This window comes from Camponotus vicinus, unplaced genomic scaffold (genome assembly GCF_025532165.1).
Source record: "Camponotus vicinus isolate PSW18456_S1 unplaced genomic scaffold, iyCamVici1.0 SCAF_3, whole genome shotgun sequence".
Classification (NCBI taxonomy): Eukaryota; Metazoa; Arthropoda; class Insecta; order Hymenoptera; family Formicidae; genus Camponotus; species Camponotus vicinus.
This window is the reverse complement of record NW_028141967.1, coordinates 19,436,500-19,458,493: the sequence shown is the minus strand read 5'-3', so window position 1 is coordinate 19,458,493 and position 21,994 is coordinate 19,436,500. Positions and strand designations below refer to the sequence as shown.

At 29.5% G+C, this 21,994-nt stretch overlaps 2 protein-coding genes across 6 annotated transcripts in view; both read left to right on the top strand.

Moving 5' to 3' along the window:
• The first annotated feature begins 532 nt into the window (after nt 1–532).
• LOC145968592 (uncharacterized) lies at nt 533–4,279 on the top strand. Of its 2 annotated transcripts, none has more exons than XM_083094166.1 (6): nt 533–712; nt 1,626–1,807; nt 1,972–2,111; nt 2,273–2,397; nt 2,501–2,646; nt 2,823–4,279. In XM_083094166.1, exons 2-6 carry the CDS (start codon nt 1,738–1,740, stop codon nt 3,311–3,313), a joined length of 972 nt encoding a protein of 323 aa, XP_082950292.1. In that variant the 5' UTR covers nt 533–712; nt 1,626–1,737; the 3' UTR covers nt 3,314–4,279. The 2 variants fall into 2 exon arrangements, with proteins under 2 accessions (XP_082950292.1, XP_082950293.1); XM_083094167.1 differs by lacking the exon at nt 533–712 and adding an exon at nt 753–835.
• A 6,193-nt stretch (nt 4,280–10,472) lies between these two features.
• Nucleotides 10,473–21,994, top strand: part of LOC145969467 (uncharacterized) — a 62,865-nt gene continuing 51,343 nt past the window's right edge. Inside the window, exons 1-9 of one of the 4 annotated variants that reach the window (XM_083095629.1) lie at nt 10,473–10,596; nt 11,177–11,247; nt 11,790–11,887; nt 11,983–12,184; nt 12,454–12,923; nt 14,004–14,245; nt 15,008–15,163; nt 16,158–16,352; nt 17,229–18,077. In XM_083095629.1, the coding sequence (XP_082951755.1) occupies nt 18,020–18,077 (58 nt within the window). In that variant the 5' untranslated portion in view covers nt 10,473–10,596; nt 11,177–11,247; nt 11,790–11,887; ... (4 more) ...; nt 16,158–16,352; nt 17,229–18,019. Of the gene's footprint in view, nt 10,597–11,176; nt 11,248–11,789; nt 11,888–11,982; nt 12,185–12,453; nt 12,924–14,003; nt 14,246–14,960; nt 15,164–16,157; nt 16,353–17,228; nt 18,078–21,994 lie in introns of all 4 variants that reach the window. The other 3 variants (XM_083095630.1, XM_083095632.1, XM_083095633.1) reach the window with 3 other exon arrangements.

Sequence of the window (21,994 nt, the reverse complement as noted above, 5' to 3'; positions counted from 1 at the left end):
AATTTATTGCTTTCTATAATACTGATGTTTGTGTGCGTGTTATAGAGTACAGAAAGTAAAATCAGAATGGAAAGTCGAATGCAATTAATTCCAAGCGTGCTACTCTCTTTGACACCAATGTGAGTAAAATCTTGACCTTCGAGAAAAGCAATTGATGGTATCTTATCTTCAAACGAAACACTGCATGTATTTAAATGCAAATGTATCTTTCGAAGAATATTCCGAATTTAATTTGGCGCGCGATATATCGCAATTTAAGACCGTACTTTAAGATTCTCTTATTGCGAATACAAAGTATTATAATTTTTATATTTCTTTAATGCTAAATATTAATAATAAAAAATGCTAAATTAATAAAATAAAAAAGCTATATTAATAATAAATATAAGACATCTCCTTCCGATGAAACTTGCAGTTAAAAAAAATAATCGATACTTTTATAGCATCGAACGAAAGTATCAATGTTTCTAACTTATCGTTAGAATATCGAGATGAAAGTATCGAATATCGCAATATCGCTGGCATCGTGACAACAGACAGAGAATGTCCGTCGTGCGGGGCATGAGTGCAGGATCGCAGAATCTATAATTCGCGACGTGACAAACGTTCGATCGTATCTTTTCGATTGACAGCGGATAAAGGCGCTCGCTTGATCATATCGCGAGCCTTCTCGATGAGCAGCACCGATATAATTGAACTGTCATGCATTTCAGTGAGTTGTAAAAAGTTGTGAATTTTGTCTTTGTCTATCACGAAATTCTCGAGCGAGCAATTTAGACTATGTTGATCAAGTTTCAAAGCCGTGTCGATTGCTGTGCACGTGTCGAGTCTAAATGTTGCATCATCTGGCATATAGATTTACATAGATAAACTGCACGCTCTTGGAGACAAGAAATAGTATCAATGAAAGAGAGTAATATTCGGATGTGTTTCCTTGTCCGATTTTGCAGTCGACGAAAAGAATCAAACAAAAAAAGCATCTGTCTATTGACCTCTTTCATTGATGCTAACTTTTTGCCTTTAGTAAAAGTGCGCAGTTTATCAATATAAAGCATGGTTTATACGATGTTTTTTTTTAGTAACTATGTACATAGCTATGTCAGCACACTGACATCATTTGATAAGATAGATATTTTATCTCAATATATTTATAGGTAATTCCTGATTTAATGTTAATATGCCCATCTATTTTGTGCGATAAAATTCTTTTTATTACATTATGTGCTATACTGATCCTAAAAAGAAACATGGTGTAAATTAAGTTTAAATATATAATCTAAAATCTTCTGCATGATCTCAGAAGCAACGTTGCTAGAACACGTCACTTCCATGCCATTTGAAGTTTTGATATATACACAAATGTTCACAGTTCCTAATAAGGATGACATTAACGTTATATTATAATATTAATATTTCTGTTATATATATGATTTATATTATCTGTTCTATTCTAACATGAATATGTTGATACATGATTATCGTCACGAGATAAATAAATTTAAAGAAGAAGGTTAAATGAAAGAGAACAAATGTTATTTTCCACATTCATGGCTATCAATTATCAATAACGAATGATTGAATAAGATGGGGAATTTTAAAATGTGAATTGTTTTATTTATTTTAAGTGATAAGTGATTGAGATAACAAAAAACAGATAATTCGTTGGAGCTCTTAAACTGTGAATTGTTAGACGGTGGATAACACACATCATGCCAATACGAACGATATTTGATTAATATGAATCATTTATTTGGACCCGGACCAGCTCTACTTGAACCAGATAATATCTTTCAAAAAATGAGTCCAAGTGAGTTCATTTCTATTATAAATTACATATCTCGATTAATTATTTCCCTAGTAGAAAATAGAAAATTAACAATTTATTTTCCTTGAAAGAAAAAAGAAACAGCAGTTATTATATTTTGCATTTCTAACTGTCTTAATTATACTGACTAATAAAATTCATTTCAGTTCGAATTACTACAGCAGACAGTCTCGATTACCGCTACATACCTATCACAAAAAACAGCGTTAGTTTAGGTATCAAAGCCAGTCATGATGCAAGAATTGCCTTACGAACACATCTTGGTGGTGACTCTAATGTGTATGAGGTATGTTACTTTACTATCCACTTAAACAATAATTTACTTTTATCCTATTTGTATCTTTTATCCTATATATATATCTTAATCATTAAAAGAATATTCTTATATTATTCTGTTATATAATATTACATTATCTTGCATTAAAATATTAATTCGTTTTGCGTTAGATTATTATCGGAGGATGGGGAAATACTATGTCAGCAATAAAAAGAAATAATGTAGAACCAGATGTAGCGGAAGCAGATACTAGAGATATATTGAATCCTGATGAGATGTGTGATATTTTTATACAGTAAGGAAATTATATATTTATTTTCTATCTGATGAATTTAGAGACATGAATATATATTTGCATTTCTCACTCTAAAATCTCTTTAATTTAATTTATTTTACAGATGGTCTTGTGATGGATTATTAAGTGTTAGCCGTGAGGATGATTTTGACATGCCCTTTATGTCTTATAAAGACAGAAACCCATTTGTTATAAATTATATAGGAGTTAGTACTGCTTGGGGTGCCACTGGACAGTGGATAATCGAAGGTATGCTAATTCATTCCTGCCACTTGTAGAAACTTTAAAAACTTTAGTCACACATTTTAAGATTGTTAAATTACAGCATAATCAAACATCATACAAGTCTTATACCAAATTAATTAATCAAATTTTGCATAGGAAAAAATTCTTAGAAATTTGTTTAAAAGTTTATGCTACTACAGAATGCCAGTTCACGTCACCAGCCATTAGACAGCAATTGGTGGACACGTGCCATTTCTGGGTGGACTTTAACGAGGCTTTTGGATTGCCACGAAACGCGGTGATGGCTTCCGAAGATGGTTTGTACGTCGGTCGAGCGCATCATCAAAGCACTGTTACACCAGGTGGCATTCGCGATAATATTTGTACGCTCGCATGGGGTGGCGAAGCTCACGAGAAACGCGAGTTCCAAGTATTATGCGGCAAGGACGTGAGTTGGGTAAAATCTTGGGAAGGTAGCGTACCTTTGCACGCACTACCTGCCGGCGAAACCGAAGATGGTTACGCTTTATTCATCGGTAGAGTACTGCACGAAGGCGTTTACCACATTGGTAAGATACAACCGAATCATCAGGTATGCTACATACCACTGAACGGCCAGGAAATGCCCTATTTGGAGTATGAGACTTTAGTCATACACGACAACTATGGAGTCGAATGTATCGGAAGATAAAGCGACTTAAGAACAAAGCGATTTATTTTTCCACGAGACATTGACGAAATATTTTACCGTACTATAATTAAATGAATATAATAAGATTAAAGCTAAAGTTATAGGTTCTCTCTGTAGTTCATTGCAGTTACATATACATTAAGAATAGAATAATGTAACTATTCTTCTTTTATAGATAATTTTTTTTATAGAAAATTTCTTCAAATTGAAGCAATATAAAAAATACGTTTTTTTTGCTATCTTTTATAAGATAAAATTAATGCGACATATATATGATTTCAATTGAAATGATGAGAGAAAATTCAAATCGATTCGAACTAATTGTAAGAAACAAGTTAATTTGAATTATAAAATTTTTGTAGTTAGAATTTTAGAGAAAATTATTTGCAAATAAGTTTACTATTTACATTTGATTACTAGATATAAATTCACAAAGATTTATTAATTATATATGATATATTTGATATAACATATATGATATAACAGCAACATTGTAATATATTTAAACCAACTGTTATTCACAAATGAATTAGAATCTATTAATCAACTGTGAACAATTAACAAATGACTGTATTAACTTGTATTAACTATATCACTTATTACTTTACTAAAGATAAAAAAGACCACCGATAAAAATGTTATAATTTATCGCATTCTATTGTTTATACTATATATTATAAGTAACATTGTGAATCATAAAATTTATTTTTCACACAAGTACAAAAAAAGGATATTTAAAGTATTCTGCAAAGTATTCTACTAAATATTTTTAACCATACTTATTTATAGATTTTTTTAACAATAAAACTAGTGTAAAACTAGTTATGTGTATATTTCTTTAATTTAGCGATTACTCAGGGTATTACAATTAATCCGCAAATGATGGCTAATTTAAACATAAAACACAGAATCGTAATATTTTATCTATAATATTGTGATATGATAATAAACGAGTTGACAATGGAATGACATGAACCAGAAGAAGCATTTGCATTTATTTAGATTAATATTAATGATCAATATTTTATAATATGCTATATATTCTACAGTATCTATAGCAAATGCTTCTTTTTATAGCTATATACTTTTTTTTTCTTGACTAGATACACGCTCAGTTGTTAAGTATTTACATAGAATATAATTGTTATCATGCACAAGCTCTTTCCTGACAAAATTTTACTTATTGAAAATGCTATTTCAACAAGAGCATCCTCTATTCTTTCTGTTTTGCTCGTGTGTAAAAATATATAAGTTGTAACATAAGAAATGTGTAATAATATTGAAATGTAAATTTTTATAAAATATGTACCGCAATGTTCCAATCTAATTACATATTGTAGAATAAGAAAAAATTTAATGAAATTTTTATGAAATTTCTAATCATATAATATCAGTTCAGAAAAATCTTAATTATTTTGTTTTCTTACAATTGCAAAAATATATAAGACAAATATGTGAATATATAATTTATAATTTGAAATTTTTTTATGAAAATAAGAAAGAGAGAGAGAAATTCTTAGAAAAAAATTTTTCAATAGAAATAAGATATAACAATAAGCTTTCCATATTAATTATGATTATAATCTATTATAATTGTATATTAGAATATTTTGCATAATATGTAACGTTATATATTTTAGAAATATTAGAGAAATAGAAAAAAATGTTGAAAAATTATTTTGCTTGCGCAAACATGTGATAGAAATATTAATTTTTTTCAAATGGAAATATCTTTTTGATGAAAATATATTAGACACTTTGTATATTCCATAATGTACATATATATGCAATAATATTATAATATTTTGTTAATATGTTATTGTTGTATAATTAATAAGTTGTTAAAGGATATATCCTCAAATTATGTTATACATAGAAAAATCATTGATTTCTTGATAAGATCCTATATATGTTACTTTTATATTATATAAATTCATAAAATACATATAGTGTAATGTTTTTCATTGTATGAAAATAAAGACACAATTATTTTTGCATATTAAAAATAGTAGCAATGTGATATTTACATTATTATATATTTATATTATTATAATATTACGGATCATATTATATATTAACAAAATATTTAATTCTTAATATCAACATTCTAATAAAAATAGAATTGTACTACTAATAATTATTAGACAAATAAAAGAGCATTTAAATAGATAGATTTATAGAAAAAATAAAAGGAAAAGTAAGAGATACTTTTATAGAAAATAATTTTTCCCCTAATTTAATGGGATATTTTGATTCTTGCAAATATAACTGCAAGGTAACTTATCCAACCATACATTTTATTCATTTATCAATTAAATATAACATCATAAACATAAATATCATATCAATCACAAATTAATTGGACTAATTACATGATAATTATGCAACCATCAATAGAATTTTGCATGTGACGAATACGTGTGACAAATGCTTTATTTACGATACTTCTTCCCTTTCACAACAAATATCGAAATATATTTGACAAATATAAATTACTGTACTTATATTATTAATTATGATAAATGAACACCTTGTTTAAATTTGGCATAAACGACTGTGTCGACGATTAGAATGTATATTATATGGAATATTAACTTTCTCGAGAAAATAAAATTCGAGAATATCACATTATCAGAGCACTTGCCTTAATATTTTCGAGTAGCTCCTCTAATCCCCGCACTGGTATATCCCTTACTTTGCTACTCCTCCCTTCCGAGAACGTTGCCCTCACTTTAGTCTGGTTTACTATCATTAATCACTCACAAAACATATCACGAACACTATTACATATTTCACGAAACAAAGTTTAGCGATCTATCACTTATTCGAGCGCGATTTCGATGCACAACGTCGGTTTTCGATAATTATTTAAAGCAATAATCCATTCGCGATCTACACGATTCACCGGCCGATTATTAACTGACGAAATGTTCAAAATGCGCGTCGCTGATTGGTCGAGAATTCGCCCGCGCCTCTAATTTATTTCAATTTTACATCGAACTATTATATGGTATTCTATGATTTCTTTTTTCACTTGAAATATCGATGATAAAATAATATTGTCACTAATATTAGTAAATAGAATAAATGACTATTACTATTATTATACCATTGAGTATCTATCGTAGTTTCTATCAAGGAAAATGTTAATATAATTTCGCCGAATTTGCATTTGAATGAAGGATTATTATCATACGCTATAGCCATGCAATAATGATCCTTCAGACACAATAAGTGTACAAAAATGAAGAAATACACTTGACAAAAATTTATCCAAACAAAGACAAACATATGCACTCTTTCTTTATATATATGAGAGAATCAAGGATTATAATTTCAATAAATTCAATTTTTGACAATTTTTGTAAAAAGTACGCGAAAAAGATAAAAAATTAAAAGCAGAAAATTTAAATTTCTACTCTGAATAACGCTTAAAATTTTTAATTTGCAGAATTTAAGTATTCTTAAATAGCTCCTAATTTTATTATATTCGTTTTCTTTTATTTGTCATGGTGAGTTAGATGAATAAAGGCTTATCTAAAATCGATATCATGTGTCGAAATTGCTCTCGAATAAATGAATAAATTCTTAGGTTTTGTGAAATACAATACATAATAATGTTTGTGATCCTATATGTAATTAATGATATACACGATTAAAAGTCGAAATAAAAATTACGTTCTTGAAAAATAAATAGCTATGATGTGTAATTCTTTAGCATGTAACAAAGTAGAATAGGCCAATGATCAACGTCTCTTGAAGAAACAGCTTTTCTAGTAAATATTGCGAAGAGGAAAATGTCTATGGGGATAATTGTTCGTCTTTTCATCTATTCTTCATACATTTGCATTTTATTATTGTCAGGGTCGCATACATATATTTCGGTGATTAATGAATAAGTAAAATTACTCTTAAATGCATAGAAAATTTAAAAAATATATATAGAATTTATTCCGAATATCATCATATTGATAAAATATAGATACAGTTTTAGGGAATTTATTATTATTTTTATTCTGTATTTATTTATCGACATAATAACGATAGATAAAAAAGTTGTATCAGTTTCTTTAAATTATAAGCAATCATATAATTAGCTCTCATGATATTAAAATTATAACTTCCTCACGATATTAAAATATGATATTATTTTATGCAAATTGTCTTGCAAATTCGGCCCTGGACATTCTATTGTAACGCGTAATAATGTGACATCCTGCGTTTCTGACGTTTCTTGACATTTTTCCAAATGAATCAGACGCAGACGAGACTTTACAAAGTTGACATGTGAAATCGAGTACGAGTGAACGAACCATGTCTTGCTCATCGACAATGACAGATGTATTGAAGACGTTGTGCGATTTACAAGCTTTGTCTTCGAGTAGGGGTGTGTTCCTTTTGTGTATAAAACATGCTAAACGAAAAACTATTGTCTATTAGATCGCAGATTGTCGAGCCGCGAGTAAGCATAAAGCTTGAGAGGAATCTTAAAGTGAGTTTTTTAGCAATAATAATATATAAAATCTCCTGTATTTTAAATAAGAGAATAATTTTAATTTATAATTATTACATTACTTTTTCAAAGAATGATCATTATTGTATTTTTAAATAATAATATTATATATATAAATATATAATAAATAAATATATATATATATATATATATATATATATATAATAAATATAAATATATAATATATAATAAATATATATAAATATAAATATAATATAATATATAATAAATATATAAATATATAATAGACATGCATAAGATACATAGGATACAAAACTATTGTCATAAGTTTAGAAAAACAAGGACATATTAAATATTCTCCTTATGTAATTATTTTATGGATTACACGAAAAAATTTTCTTGCATGTATGTGTTTTTATATGGATAGAAAGAAAAATAAAACTATTATATATTATATAACATTATATACACACATTACATTGTTGGCACTTTAAAAAAAACTTAATGACAGAACAAAATAATCGATAGTGACAGAACAAAATAATATTCTTCAGGATTGTATCAGTTATTTCTCTTGTAACAGTTATTTCAGCATGCGCAGAAACTCGCTATATCTTCTGCTGTTGTTCATCATCCTGACGAAAGCTCATGTAAAGTCCTGCAAGTACTGGTGCAAAAGCCACCAGCGATACTATTGTTGTCCAAGTGGTAAAAATGACTCTTCATCGGAGCATAGCTGGCGTTCCTTCTTCTTTCCATGGTTCTGGTTTGGCATCATCGAGTCACATATGGAACATCCTTGGCACGAAGTCGAGATGAGGCCGGAAAAACAGTGCCCACCTTTGAGGTCTCATTGTCCCAGAACGTATGAATGGTACAAGCCACCAAAATTTTGTGACAGCGACCACGAATGTGAAGAATGGGAAAAGTGCTGTTATGATGTGTGTTTGGAACATAAGACGTGTAAAAACGCGGAATAGAATTTCTTATCATCGTGATTTCATAATCTGATGACATGACTCGCAATCAATTTTAAAATATATTAAAAATTTTAAAATATATTAATTTTATTATATCTGAAAAAAATCTTATTTTTAATTTAATATTATTATTATTTTTTTTATAATAATTATACTTTTTATAATAGATAGAAATTTTTTCCAAAAAAGGAAACATGAAATATTTATATCGATTAGAATATTACATATGCGTGTTACATATTTATTTCCTTAATCCCTAATATATCATTTGATATCATTTAATCAATTAATTAAAAAAAATGTTTATGAATACGCACAAATGTAATGTTTTCTGGAAAAATATCATTATTTTTTACATGTCATTTTAAAAACAAAAAGCAAGCAAAATGAAATATATAGGATATCAATTACAAGTGCAATATTTCGTTATTCTATATATTAAAAAATTTCATTGCCAACTAATGTAAAATTGAGATCTGTAAAAAGATATCATTCGTCTGCATACACACTTTTTTAATGTATATCAATTTTTTAATTTTTCTCTTACTTTAATTTCTTTCCCTTAATTCATTGATCATATGTGTATTACTCATGTTTTCAATCCGAAAAATGAAAAACAAATGATTATCAAAAATCGGTATCATTAAATATAATTATTATCATTACATATTAATAGATAAAAAGTAAATTGATAAATATATAAATCACTATAAATAATTAATATAAATTAATTTATTATATGCATTAATTTTTGATTACGAAAAATATTACAAGACTATTCTCTGAATGATTAATACATATTATTATTAATAAACATTATTATTATTATTATTTTACGCAATTATTTAACTTGTATAACTAAGTAACTCATAAATGTATCGAGATGACGATTTTGCTCGAAGCAAAAATATATCATGTGTTTATTTATGAAAAGTAAATATCAACGCGATAAAACTTTATAGATAGATATTTTTATTCCTTGCTTTTCGAATCTAAATAGAAGCGATAATAATGTACATAAATTATTACCTCATGATACATATGTATTTATAATTGTCATGTAAAATTATATTTAATAATTTGAATAATTTTTTAATTTAATAATTTTCGATTGCATAGCGTATAAATATTGCGTTTAATGAACATCAATGATTTGTCAAAACTTCTACTGTGTATTTGTTTTATATGTATTTAATTTCTAGAGATCATGAAATATCATAAATAACGAGTCAAACTTCGCGCGTTTTTCGCGTCACTTTCCCGCACTATTTTCCCCTATAATTAATGTGAAATTGTCAACATAATTATTGTTTCGAAGTTGGTACTCATTGGTAATGAAATACCGGGACAAACCGATTCTGGATCGTAATGCATTTAATTGGTAAGTTATATAATTGGAATCATATTTTAATAATTTTCTATTGTGTAATATGTAAATCTCTCTCTCTCCGGCGTTTTTGGCGACGTGCGGTGTATTATTATTTACATGGGATCGCATTACATTGTTATTCGCGCGGCGACACTTAAGAAGGTAAGCAGTGACGTCACGCGCTCCGTACATTACACATTAATTTTCGAGATGCTATTACGTAAAAATATTACGAGATCACATTCTCTACTGAGTAAATCTCATTTCGTACAATTATTTAACTTATATTGAATAACTTGTAAGTGTAACGAAACAATGATTTATTTCAGAAGTAAATATTCCCGCGTAAAGTAGGCGGCGAAGCGTCATATCGATGTGAAATTGCTGACGTCGTTTCAGTAATGTTCGGGCGATTGCGAACGTAGGATGGATCGACTCTAAATCACGACGCATTTAATGAGTAAGTAAGCCATAATTAGTATTATATTTTAGCAATCTTCAATCGCGTATTAGCATAGTATATAAATCCGGCCTTAAATACGCCTTTCGCGCGTGCGATGTATCATGTTATTTACGTGGAATCATATTATTGTCATTCGCGCGGCAATACTCGAACAGATAACGACGCGACGCGCTCTGTATGTTACGAATTGATAGTACATAAAATAGTACATAGTTTTTTTGTTACAGATACATATAATAGTATGTAGGTTTTTTATGTTTTTATAATTTTTTTATTACAGATACATATAATAATACGTAGGTTTTTTTTATGTTTTTTTTGTTTTATTAAGTTATATTAAGTAAAAAATTATTAGTTATATTAAATAAAAATTTTGAAAACATAATTTTATATTTCATACGTATATTCCATATTACATCTGCTATTTATATATATATATATATATATATATATATATATATATATATATATATATATTGTACGTATAGAATATAAAATTTAATACATACAATATTATTCTTGTCTGAAATATGATTTTAAGCGTTACTATAATTTCGATTCTACTTATGTGTTACAGATCAACATGTTTGTTTTGACAATCTGAGCTCAGTAGAAGGCCAAGGGATCGGGTATCAGAGCAAGTTTGGAGTGAGTATTTTATTATTTATATATAGTTGTACTAAATCTCGTATTCGCATTAATTTGTATGTGTATATTCGTATTAATTTGTTTGTCTATTGGAATTACATTAAACAAGAAAATATTAGAAAAATATGAAAGAAAAAGTCTTTTATATTAATTCTATTAGTTTTTATTAAATAAAATAGTTTTTTAAATGAATAAAATTGTTTCTATCTCTCTCTTTTTTATCTGTTTACTATTATGCATATTAAATATAAAATTTAGTGATTATTTTCTTAAATATAATCTCGAATCTCTTCTTTTATGTACAATTAAATAGGAATTCTTTAACGTATGATTTTAAATATGTTAAGGTTTCTGTTTTCATGTATACATTTTTGTATAAGCACTTTAAAATTAATATATTTTGGAAACAATATCCACACAAATATATTTAGAATTAGAGCATATAAAAGACAGCTTATTTCTTTTTTTCCTTTACATATAGAATTCGAGTAAAAATTCCGAATGCAATTTTATCCGAATAATCTTTCTTTTATGGATTGCAGGCACAAACATGCGCCAGTTCATCAATGAGAAAATATATTGGCCAGGTGGAAGCTGCAGACCTTTGAATTAGATTTCGATCCAACCACTTTCAATCCTCGTGAGTTTCCAAAGCCTACGGCACACGTATAATTGGGTACTATAGAAATTCGTCCAATCTAATTATCTCAATCTTCCTGCTTAATGGGGTCCAAGGGCGCCAAAACAATTTAGATAAGGTCCGTTGGTGTGCGGGTAACAAACATAACAACCAATCTTAAGAGAAGGGCCTTATGGCCTTTCAGAGCCGCCCAACTGTTTACACCATTTGGGTCTTCATAATTAAGTAAGTCCCCGATGACACAACGATAAACCGAAAGCCAAAGTGACAACTCAAAGGATTCCGCAGTGTTTGTAGGTAAAGATATTATAATATCAAGTAACTATTTATTTTTATATTTAAATAACTGATATATATTTAAACTGATATGTTTAAATATACAATATTTATATTTTTATATTTAAATGTTATACAGTAAATTTAGTTTTTTTTTATAGATAAACTTATTTTATAAATCGATTACGGTAAAAAAATATAAATATAAAAGAAATTCATCATGCTCCAAATCTGACATGTCAAGAGTGAAATGTCATAATTTAGATGGTCATAGATTTTCATTTGTTTAGAGATATAAAAATGAACGAGAAGATAGAAATTAAAATTCCGACTTACCAATATGCACATCTGTCATCGGTCGGAGATTCCTTAGAAAACACTTGCTCTTTCATTTTGGATAGCCGGCTTGCCCGAGACGAGCCCACTTAATGGGAGATGAGAAAAGAAAGAATGAAAGAGAGAAAAAGAGAAGGAAAGAGAATAACAAAAAAAGGGAGCCAGGAACGAGAGGAAATAAGTGGCAGGTGCTCGTGGTAGGCACGGCATACCATCGCTGCGGATCTTTGTCGGCCAATACTTACCTCCTGTTCTCAATCCTGCTGAAACATCTTTTCTCTGAGGTTTCTTGTCTCGGTGACATTAGAACATTTGTCATTACGGAATATTAAGCTTTTCCAACATGTCAAAAAATGAGACAACGAGACGAAACATTTTATCAGGATCTTTTCAATTGGGATATCCTGTGGAGAACGAAAATATGGTAATATACATATAACTCAAATTAATATTAACTCTTACTTGTTAGTATACATATATTCTTGAATTTTTTAAAATGATTTTATTACTAATATTCGATAATTATTATTCAATAATTAATATTCAATAATTTCAAGCAAAAATTTATTTAAGTAAATGTTAATCGGATAAAAATTATTGAAAAAAGATTTTATAAATGATATAAGACAAATTGGAGTAGATTAATTTTGATAATTTTTCTAGAAAAATTTTTAATTAATATAAAAAAATTAATGATTAAATTTTTGATTGCACATACATCTATTAAAAGTTTATAACATGCTGTCACATCCATCATGCTATTACATCACATTACACCAGTTTAATAAATGCAGCAAAATTAAAATAATCCTTTTTACGTAGTTTAGATAATGACGGTAATACAATCACGCGACAGTAATGATGACAATGCAAGAATAATTGCAATTAGTGACTGTAAAAAATTGAATAGAAGCTAGTTATATTTAGTTAGCCAATGATTTCTCGATGAGATTTACAAAATCTGCAAAGTAATTAGTTGATAAATATTTTTTTTCAATCCTTTTTATAATATTAAACATTTTATATTAAACATTTAGGTATATTCTCATTTCTATAAATAAGAGATTATAGAATCTCTTCTCTCTAGAGATTTATATTTTAATCCATTAAAAAAAATTATCAAAATATGCGTTAATGTATAAATTATACATATTATTAAAATATGATTTCACAAATAAATCATTAACAATATAAAATATTTTAAAGAACAGATATTTAAAAGATCATACGTTTTATAAGGAATACAACATACTTAAAAAATAGTTATCATAACATAACACTTATTTTCAATTTACACAAATGGTGTCAAAAATTTATTTTCATAAATTATATGGTTTTTACTTGATCATTTATTTGGTTTAATAAAAGACAATATGCGTTTCATATATTGCCATCAAAGAACAATGATTTTTTTAATAATACCAGAACTAAAACATCAGAATCAAAACATGTACCATTACAGAAAATACAACTTTTCACATCGGAACCATAAAATTTTGTTTAGCTTGTGCAGGTTTGGATGTGAATGTAACAGGAGAGGCTCGAAATATTATAAAGGTTTATCCCTCGCAAAGAAAGAAGAAATTGTGTTGTGTTGGTCAACTACGAAGAATGACATTCCAAGAGGGCTATGCGTTCAATATTCAAACAGCATTGTCGCTCTTTGGCCTTTGGCAGTCAGTTTCGAGAGTAAAGAAGGACCACTGTTCGTTCTACAAGTTTGTAACCTGCTACTACGACCGTTAGGTGAGTTCTCAGTCTCCTGCCTTTTTTTATCTGAATCTTAGCACTTCGCATAAAGCATTTTGTAATCTTGTCAGATTCTGTTGTCGGAACCGAGTATAAGTAAAAACTGAAAAGGGAGAGAATCTATACAGATACAGTTGTTGCCAAGTGCTATGCGATAAATAGCATGTAAATGCGAACATTTTTATAATTATTGAAATTAATACTTAATATAATAATGAAATATTTGATTTTTTATTATAAATGCAACAAATTTCAATCTTCAATCTTCCCTTCTTCTCGTTCTGTTTCTCTTTCTTTTTGTCTCTCTGATAAATATCAGATTTGAATTTAAATTTAGATAGTCGCGGTACATAATTTCCTGAATACTAACAAGTTACTTACATCTCCCAACATCTTTTCCAAGAAATATTCGAAAGTTCTTCAACAAAGATAATCTTAGAAGGACTTCCGAGATTACATCTCAGTTCGTTCGATAAAAGTTCGTTGTTATTTCTTTTTTTATATATAAAAAAGATACATAATATATTCATAATTATATAGAGCTATTTTAGCTATAGATAAATGACAAGCTTTTGTCTCCCTATCAATGCTAATCTTAATATGAGTTTCTATAAACCATAAAATAATATCTAAATTGTATAATGTCAGTGACCGATTTGATAGAGATAATATTATTTATTCTTTGACGTTTCATCACTATCGATCAAAATAGATTTGCGAAAGAAACGTGATTTGACAGTACTCAATGAATTGCGACAGGAAATCCTTTGCCTTTACGGATTTCAATCTTGTTCATTCACGGCACAAGGCATATCGAAGGAGTTGAGAGAATGAGAATGGAACTGGGATCGGGGAATGGGAATGGAATCTGAAGCTCCCCGCTCATCCTCCTCCTGTCTCATACGGATACGTCCGGTACGTTCATTCACTGATCCCGTCCATTCATTCTTCATGTTCTACGTTCAACATTGTTGCATCTAAACATACCTGAGCCATTCGATTCATCCGTCCATCGAGATGCTATAATAAGATAATTTTGTATACCTAATAACAACAGTTATCCCTTCCAGTCTACCTTTTAAAAATGTAAGAAAAGAATATAAATAAGAAGTAAGAAATATAAATAAAAGAATTTTATTTTTATTTGTATATTTGTATATATGTTATAAATGCATTTATATATTTATATTTTATTCTTGTCGAGTAATATAAACTAAATACAAGATATTTTGTGCTTTAAATATTAATATTAGTTTTTTATATTATGAAGGAAGGCGAATAAGATAAAAGACTTTTTATTATATTCCAAATATTTTTTACTTAAATATTGCTTATTAAATATCGATTACTGGATTATTCATTGTTGAAAATGAGCTAATCTGAAGCTAAATATTTTTTTGTTACTGAACTATCATTTACAAATACAATATTTCTACCGCAAATATTTTTTTCTCTAAAATGAATGCACCATGGATGGATGAACTTCGTTTGCGTCTCACACACATATCGCGTGATCAATCCTATTTTCCAAACCATTTCACGGAGCTATCAATATATCGCCAAGCAGACTTTATTCAGGCGGAAGCTATAAATATAAATTGTTTAGGAATAGAAAAATATTTTTAATCGAAAGGAAGAGTATGTATATTTATTTATAACAGACTATAATAAATTCCGCGATTCGAACAAAAATATTTTTTTGAAACAAAAAATCTCTTAATAATTTAATTTTTAATTATAAATTATTAAGTATACAATAATTAATATATGTAAAAGTAAAAAATTAGATGCACGCAATTATATAAAAATATTAAATAATCATATTAATTCTAATCATTTGAATCTTTTGAACATTTAATGTCATTAATTACATTACAAAACATTTATTACAATATATTAATCTTTATAGGCTACAATTATGGTCTCTGTCACGCTTCACAACCTTCAGCGGTCAAATTGCGTGAAAATCGAAGTGACACTGATTATCGATTGCGGTTGCGTGGGTTACGGAATACATTATTATGTCACATCCTTCAATCATCTCGCATCCTTCAAGCTCATTCGACATTTAATTCGACATAAAAATCGCATATAATTATAAGAGGTATTATTATTTATATTTTTGATAAAACTATGAAAGTTGCAATTTTATTTTTGCAATTATGAATTAAAACTACTAGTTATATAAACATATAAATTTATTATATGTTTATATAACTAGTAGTTTTAATTCATAATTGCAAATATATATATATATATATATATATATAGTTTACTTATAAATATATTTTACTTGGATTAGCTGATAGCTGTATACGTTTTACGTGATTGAAAAGCCTGATAGAAAAATAAATAGAAGGCTAAATTACTCTACAGACTTTGTTTCTTTATTGCTTATCAGTTTCCGTATAATTTAGCTCTTCGATTGTGAAAATTCTTTATCAACGATCGGAAGCTATTTTACAATTGAAGGCAAAGATTGTGAAGCTGATATTAATCCGAAAGATAATATATCCGAGAAATACAATTGCAACTTATCATTATTTGACAATCACCCTAACAACACACCATGTCCAAAAGACGTCCATAGAATATCTAGAGGACAGTCAAAGGATATTTTATGTCTTATCTATATTGGATGTCCTCTCGATAACCTCTGGACATCTTTTGGACATGTGTGTTATTAGGGCAATAGTAATTATTTGCATTCCATACATACATTTACACTTTTATCTTCTATCACTTCATATCTGAATGTTATCAAATAATGTTTACATTGATTACTTGATTGTCAATATCTCACACACACAAAGAGAATGTATTAATAGATTTATATTAATATTAAACTTTGTCCATTAATAACATTAGCAAAATGTATAATAATGAAGTTCGATTATAAACAGTTTTAACAATATCTTATGCATGAACATTCTCTTTCTTTACTTTTGAAGACAATGTTTGACAATGTAAAATTGCGTAGGTATACAAAGACGGAAAAGAAAGAAATTTCGGAAACACTGGACGAACCCTTGATCCTCCAGTACCCCCGTCAGCTCCAATTCAGACATAATTGATGCGTCGACCGCACACGCGCTCAGAGCATCGTGGAAGGGAGGCCACAGAGTGGGGAGACGGTGGCGCCGGCCGGAGGAAGAAGAGCAGAGGGAAGGGGGATCAGTAGCGGCACGCATGACGCGGAACTCGGAAGAGTGGTGCTTGCGCATTCATTCGCCTGCGAGCCGCTGCGCCGTACGGTCGTGTCCCTATGGTAAACTGGCAGCGTGCAGTCAGCCAACCAGCCGGCTTTCTGACGGACGCTATCATCCTCCCCCGCGAGAGAGGTCGATCATTTTTTCGTATGAGCCAACAGACGGTCTTTTCTTTTCCTCGCACGATCTATCGATAAAAAAAAAGAGAACGAGTCGCTGTCAAGGAAACAATTTGGACCGACAATCGTCGTTCCGTTATCGAGGGAAACCGGCGTGACGCCGCTCGTCGGAACGGTACCCTGCACGCTTGTGCACGGTGAAATTAGCGTGGAAAGTGCCGGCACGCTCCGTTTCACCTCGCGAAGATTGAGGAAAAAGGAGAGCAGGAAACGGGACGCTCGCAAGCTCGTAGACTGAAGCTTCCTTTCGAAATTTTCGCGCGAGTTCCACGTGATATCTCGTTGTGATTATATTCGTCCTTTTGACTCGTCGTGTAGTGTTTGGAACTGAGACAGTGTGGGTTAAGTGTGCTGTGACAGCTGCGGAAACACTTCCGGGGAAAATGGAGCCGACGAGGATCCTGCTGCTGATTATTCTTCTGAGTGCCGCCAACTGTCAAAGTGAGTACTTTTTTCAATTTTCATGTATATACAAATCGCTTGTAAATCGGATGTCACGTGCCTCCGAAGATTACTGTACGACTAGATCGTTTCATTCTGCAATTCACGTGTAAGCTGGCATTACGACGAATCGAGGGCGATCGATGCTTAAAGCTCGAGTCATCCTCGATTAGTGACATAAACTAAGCATTAATTCAACGAAAAATTAAACGAGCGATTTGTTGAAATAAAACTATTAAAGTATGAACGATTTGAATGATTAAAATATGAAATTTGTAGGTTAAAATATTTAAAAGACATTGGTGTGTTTTATTTTTAATCTCTTTTAATATTTTGTCAAGGAAAAAATTGAGTTTTTTAAAAATATTTACGCCCATCTTTTTTGTCTCTATCTCATTTTTTCAATATCATAAATTTGCATTGACAATTGTACAAATAGACATTGTTATATAAAATTTATAGCAATATCGAAATTAATTGCATTAATTGCATTAATTGCACTTACGCGATGAAAGGAGAAAGCTAATTGTATGTATTTTACTTTATTATATGTATACTTTCAGTTTTGTGATATAATAATTGCGTCATTCGACGAAAAGACTTCATTTCCCTTAATTTTCAAAAATCCCTAATTTACGCTCCGAAAAATGTGTAACGAAACGAGATCAGTATTTGGTTCGCGATATATCGCCGACATTTTCTGCGGGCTGTCCATCGATCGATGCTAATTCACGGTAATTATCTCGAGGGATGTAGGATGCGTACGGAAGCGCCAGCATCGTAATTTGCGTGGTAATGACACATTTTCGCTCGTGTCGCGGTTCAGTGAACCTTTTGTGAGAAGCATCGAGGGGGAGCCCCCCCCCCCTCCCCGATTTATTCCATTTACCGGCGCGCCACTCCCATCGGGGTAGATTCGTTCCTTTCGATTTCGAAATATATCTGCCCGCTTCTTCCTCATCGACCAAACAAATTTTATTCATAGGGACGACGCCATCGGCGCATTCCTGTCGACTCTTCTTATTTTGTCATTATGAAATGCGCATTGCGACCAATGTAATCGAATATCAGCACGACTTAATAGGCTGTATAAGAATATCATGACGACTTAATTGCCTGTGTAAGAAAAATCATGATGATACATCAGCATCTTATTAATCGAATAATTTAAACTCGAGCGGGGAGGGGAAGGGGGGAAGCGATATAATTGAATAAATTCTTTTTCAATTACACACTCTAGAGGCATTAAATAAAATATAATCTCTATATATTCTATCAACACTTATATATATGATGTAATTTATATCTTTTTCTTTTATTCGAAAATCACAAACTTTTAGAGATTTAACGATTTAACGCTTTTTTAAATAATACATACATACGGTTTACGTTTTTTTTAATCAATACTTAACCCATGACATTAGAAAATCGTTTTTTCTCTCTTGTCAACAAACGATAACACGAGAATAATACACAGAATAATACAGTAGTAATATATTTGCTTTAAAGTAAAGCCTGTAATTATGTAAACATGAGCTAACGGTACTGTAATTATCGCACTTTTAACGAGCGACTTTGCTTAGCGACTTCTTATTCGTCTCGCGTGCGTCGTTAAAAGGGGACTAGGCGTAAAAGAGCGGACATCGGTCGGAGTAGAGACGAAGTTACGAATACAGATTGCAAGTCACGATCGGAATGTCACGGTGCGCACGTGGGTTGCACCTTACGTTACACCAGCAGTCGATCGAGCCACGCCAGTCCAGAATCCGCTGGATCATTATCGTATTCCAATCGTTTCGAGATTATTCTTTAAACATATATAAACGATGAAAAATTTTTCTAACAAGAAGGCGAAATTTAACTCTTACACAGAATAATTTTGAAATAAATGAATTTTAAAAATTTTCTATGTAATTTAAAGATAAAAATGATCATATATAGATCCTGGAAAACTTTTTGCTTCATAAACATTTTATTTTTTCTGTCACACTTTTTTCCAATTATAATCTATTTTACAATTAGATTTCATATTGTAACAATATGTAATATTGATGTAATATATAGGTAAATTATTAATCTTTTTCTAAATGAGTTTGAGAGTCAATATAATCTTATTTATAATAATTTGAGAATTTTTTAGTTTGATAGCTTATTTTTCTAAGTAACTCTAAAAATGTTTATGATCTTTTCTAGAGAGTTCAGGTAATTATTATGCACATTTAAGTCTATGGATTTATTCTTAATTTTTTATATATAAATCTATTTTTATAAACATAAAGCATGAAACAGACAAATTTTCATGACATTTGTAGTCGCATAGTTTTATTTATACTTAAAATTCTTCGTGCCCATTTGAAAGTTTGAATTTCATAGTCTTGAACAACACGGAGATGTTATAATATAAACAAATAATGTCAGAAGAAATAATGTCAAAAAGAAATATTGTATGTGTTCGAAATCTTCTCTCTTAAGAAATGGTTTCATTGTCTCCCTTAAGAAATAGATTCATAGTAGAAAATCTCGAGGCTTAAACCTCATAAAGATTTGCATGCCACGTTTTTTGGATCGATTTGTGAAAGAAATGTTGCTAGTGATTATATAGAAAGTGATTTAGGGGCGAATTTATATATACTATGGCATTGTGGAGTGACAATGGTTCACAAAACGACGAGGTATTTTTCTGAGCGAACAAATCTGCAATGTAAATGTGCAAAAATTTTAAAGGGACCTTTAAAACGAGCTTTGTAGGCTTTTTTCTCTCTCTCTTTCTCAACACGTTTAGATCTTTAAAGAAATATCGCACGCTTTTACACCTTTGGGAGTTCAGGTAAAAGAATCGTTTAGTCGCTCTATAAAATATAGAAAATCCGGTAAGACATATAAGATATAAGAAGGAAAACTGAGAGAACAGCTGATCTCTTTTGTCAATACGTTTCAATACCGTTATTATTTCTTCGTTAAGAATGTCAAATGTAATTTCAAATATAAAAATGCAATAATAATGTTTCATTCATGTAATGCAGTAGCATTTTTAGGTCAATCATATAAATATTATATATTTTATGATTAATTGTATTTGACAAATTAAAAAAATAAGCATATTAAAAATCTTTAGGTATTAATATATTTAATAATGAAGTAACGTTTTTTGGAGATGTCAAAATATTCTTTCATATTACTATTTAATTATTGCATTACAAAATTTTAAAAATATACTGGAAAAAACTATAGTTCGCTTTTGAATAAAAAGAAAAGTTGACGCATAGATCTAGCTTTTTTCATCGACTTTGTAGATCTGTGTATTATTTTCGGAATAATTAGAATTATTTAACGAATTAACTACTCTAGGATGCAGTTTACGGTGAGAACACCATCTTGTCAATTCTTCTTCGGATTAAGTTAATGAGTCACGATCGCGGCAATCATTCTCTCACACTATAGATAATCTTGATTCATATAATATCCTGACTACCTTTGTGATTGTAACCGCCAAGGAAGTCAAGCGATACTTTAGAAAAAAAATGTATGATAAAAAACATGAACATTCTTGAGGTGTGTATGTGTAAATTTTAATTAATTATTTTTACAACATTATACATATTTCATCTATCATGCTACCAGCATATGCTTTTTTAATTGTTATGTGCAGATAATAATATGCAGAAAAAATGTGTAGAAAATAATAAATTTTGGAAATTGATAATATTTAGGTTTTTACGATTGGACTTATTTGAGATATTTATTAATGTTATAATAGTGTCTTGCAAAAAATCGAGAAAGTATTAGGACATTACAAAAATGTGTAACTTTATGCGAATATTAATAATTCTGTTCGATTAGTCATGCTTAAGGCTCGTCTTCGCAGAACTCTCAGGTGATTCTATTCGCAGTAAAGTCTTTATCGGCACTCTTTGGCG

Coding starts and splice junctions, on each gene's coding strand:
- LOC145968592 (XM_083094166.1), top strand. CDS start 1,738: ATGAATCATTTATTTGGACCCGGACCAGCTCTACTTGAACCAGATAAT. Junction 2,112..2,272: donor GTGACTCTAATGTGTATGAG/GTATGTTACTTT, acceptor GTTTTGCGTTAG/ATTATTATCGGAGGATGGGG. Junction 2,647..2,822: donor TGGACAGTGGATAATCGAAG/GTATGCTAATTC, acceptor ATGCTACTACAG/AATGCCAGTTCACGTCACCA.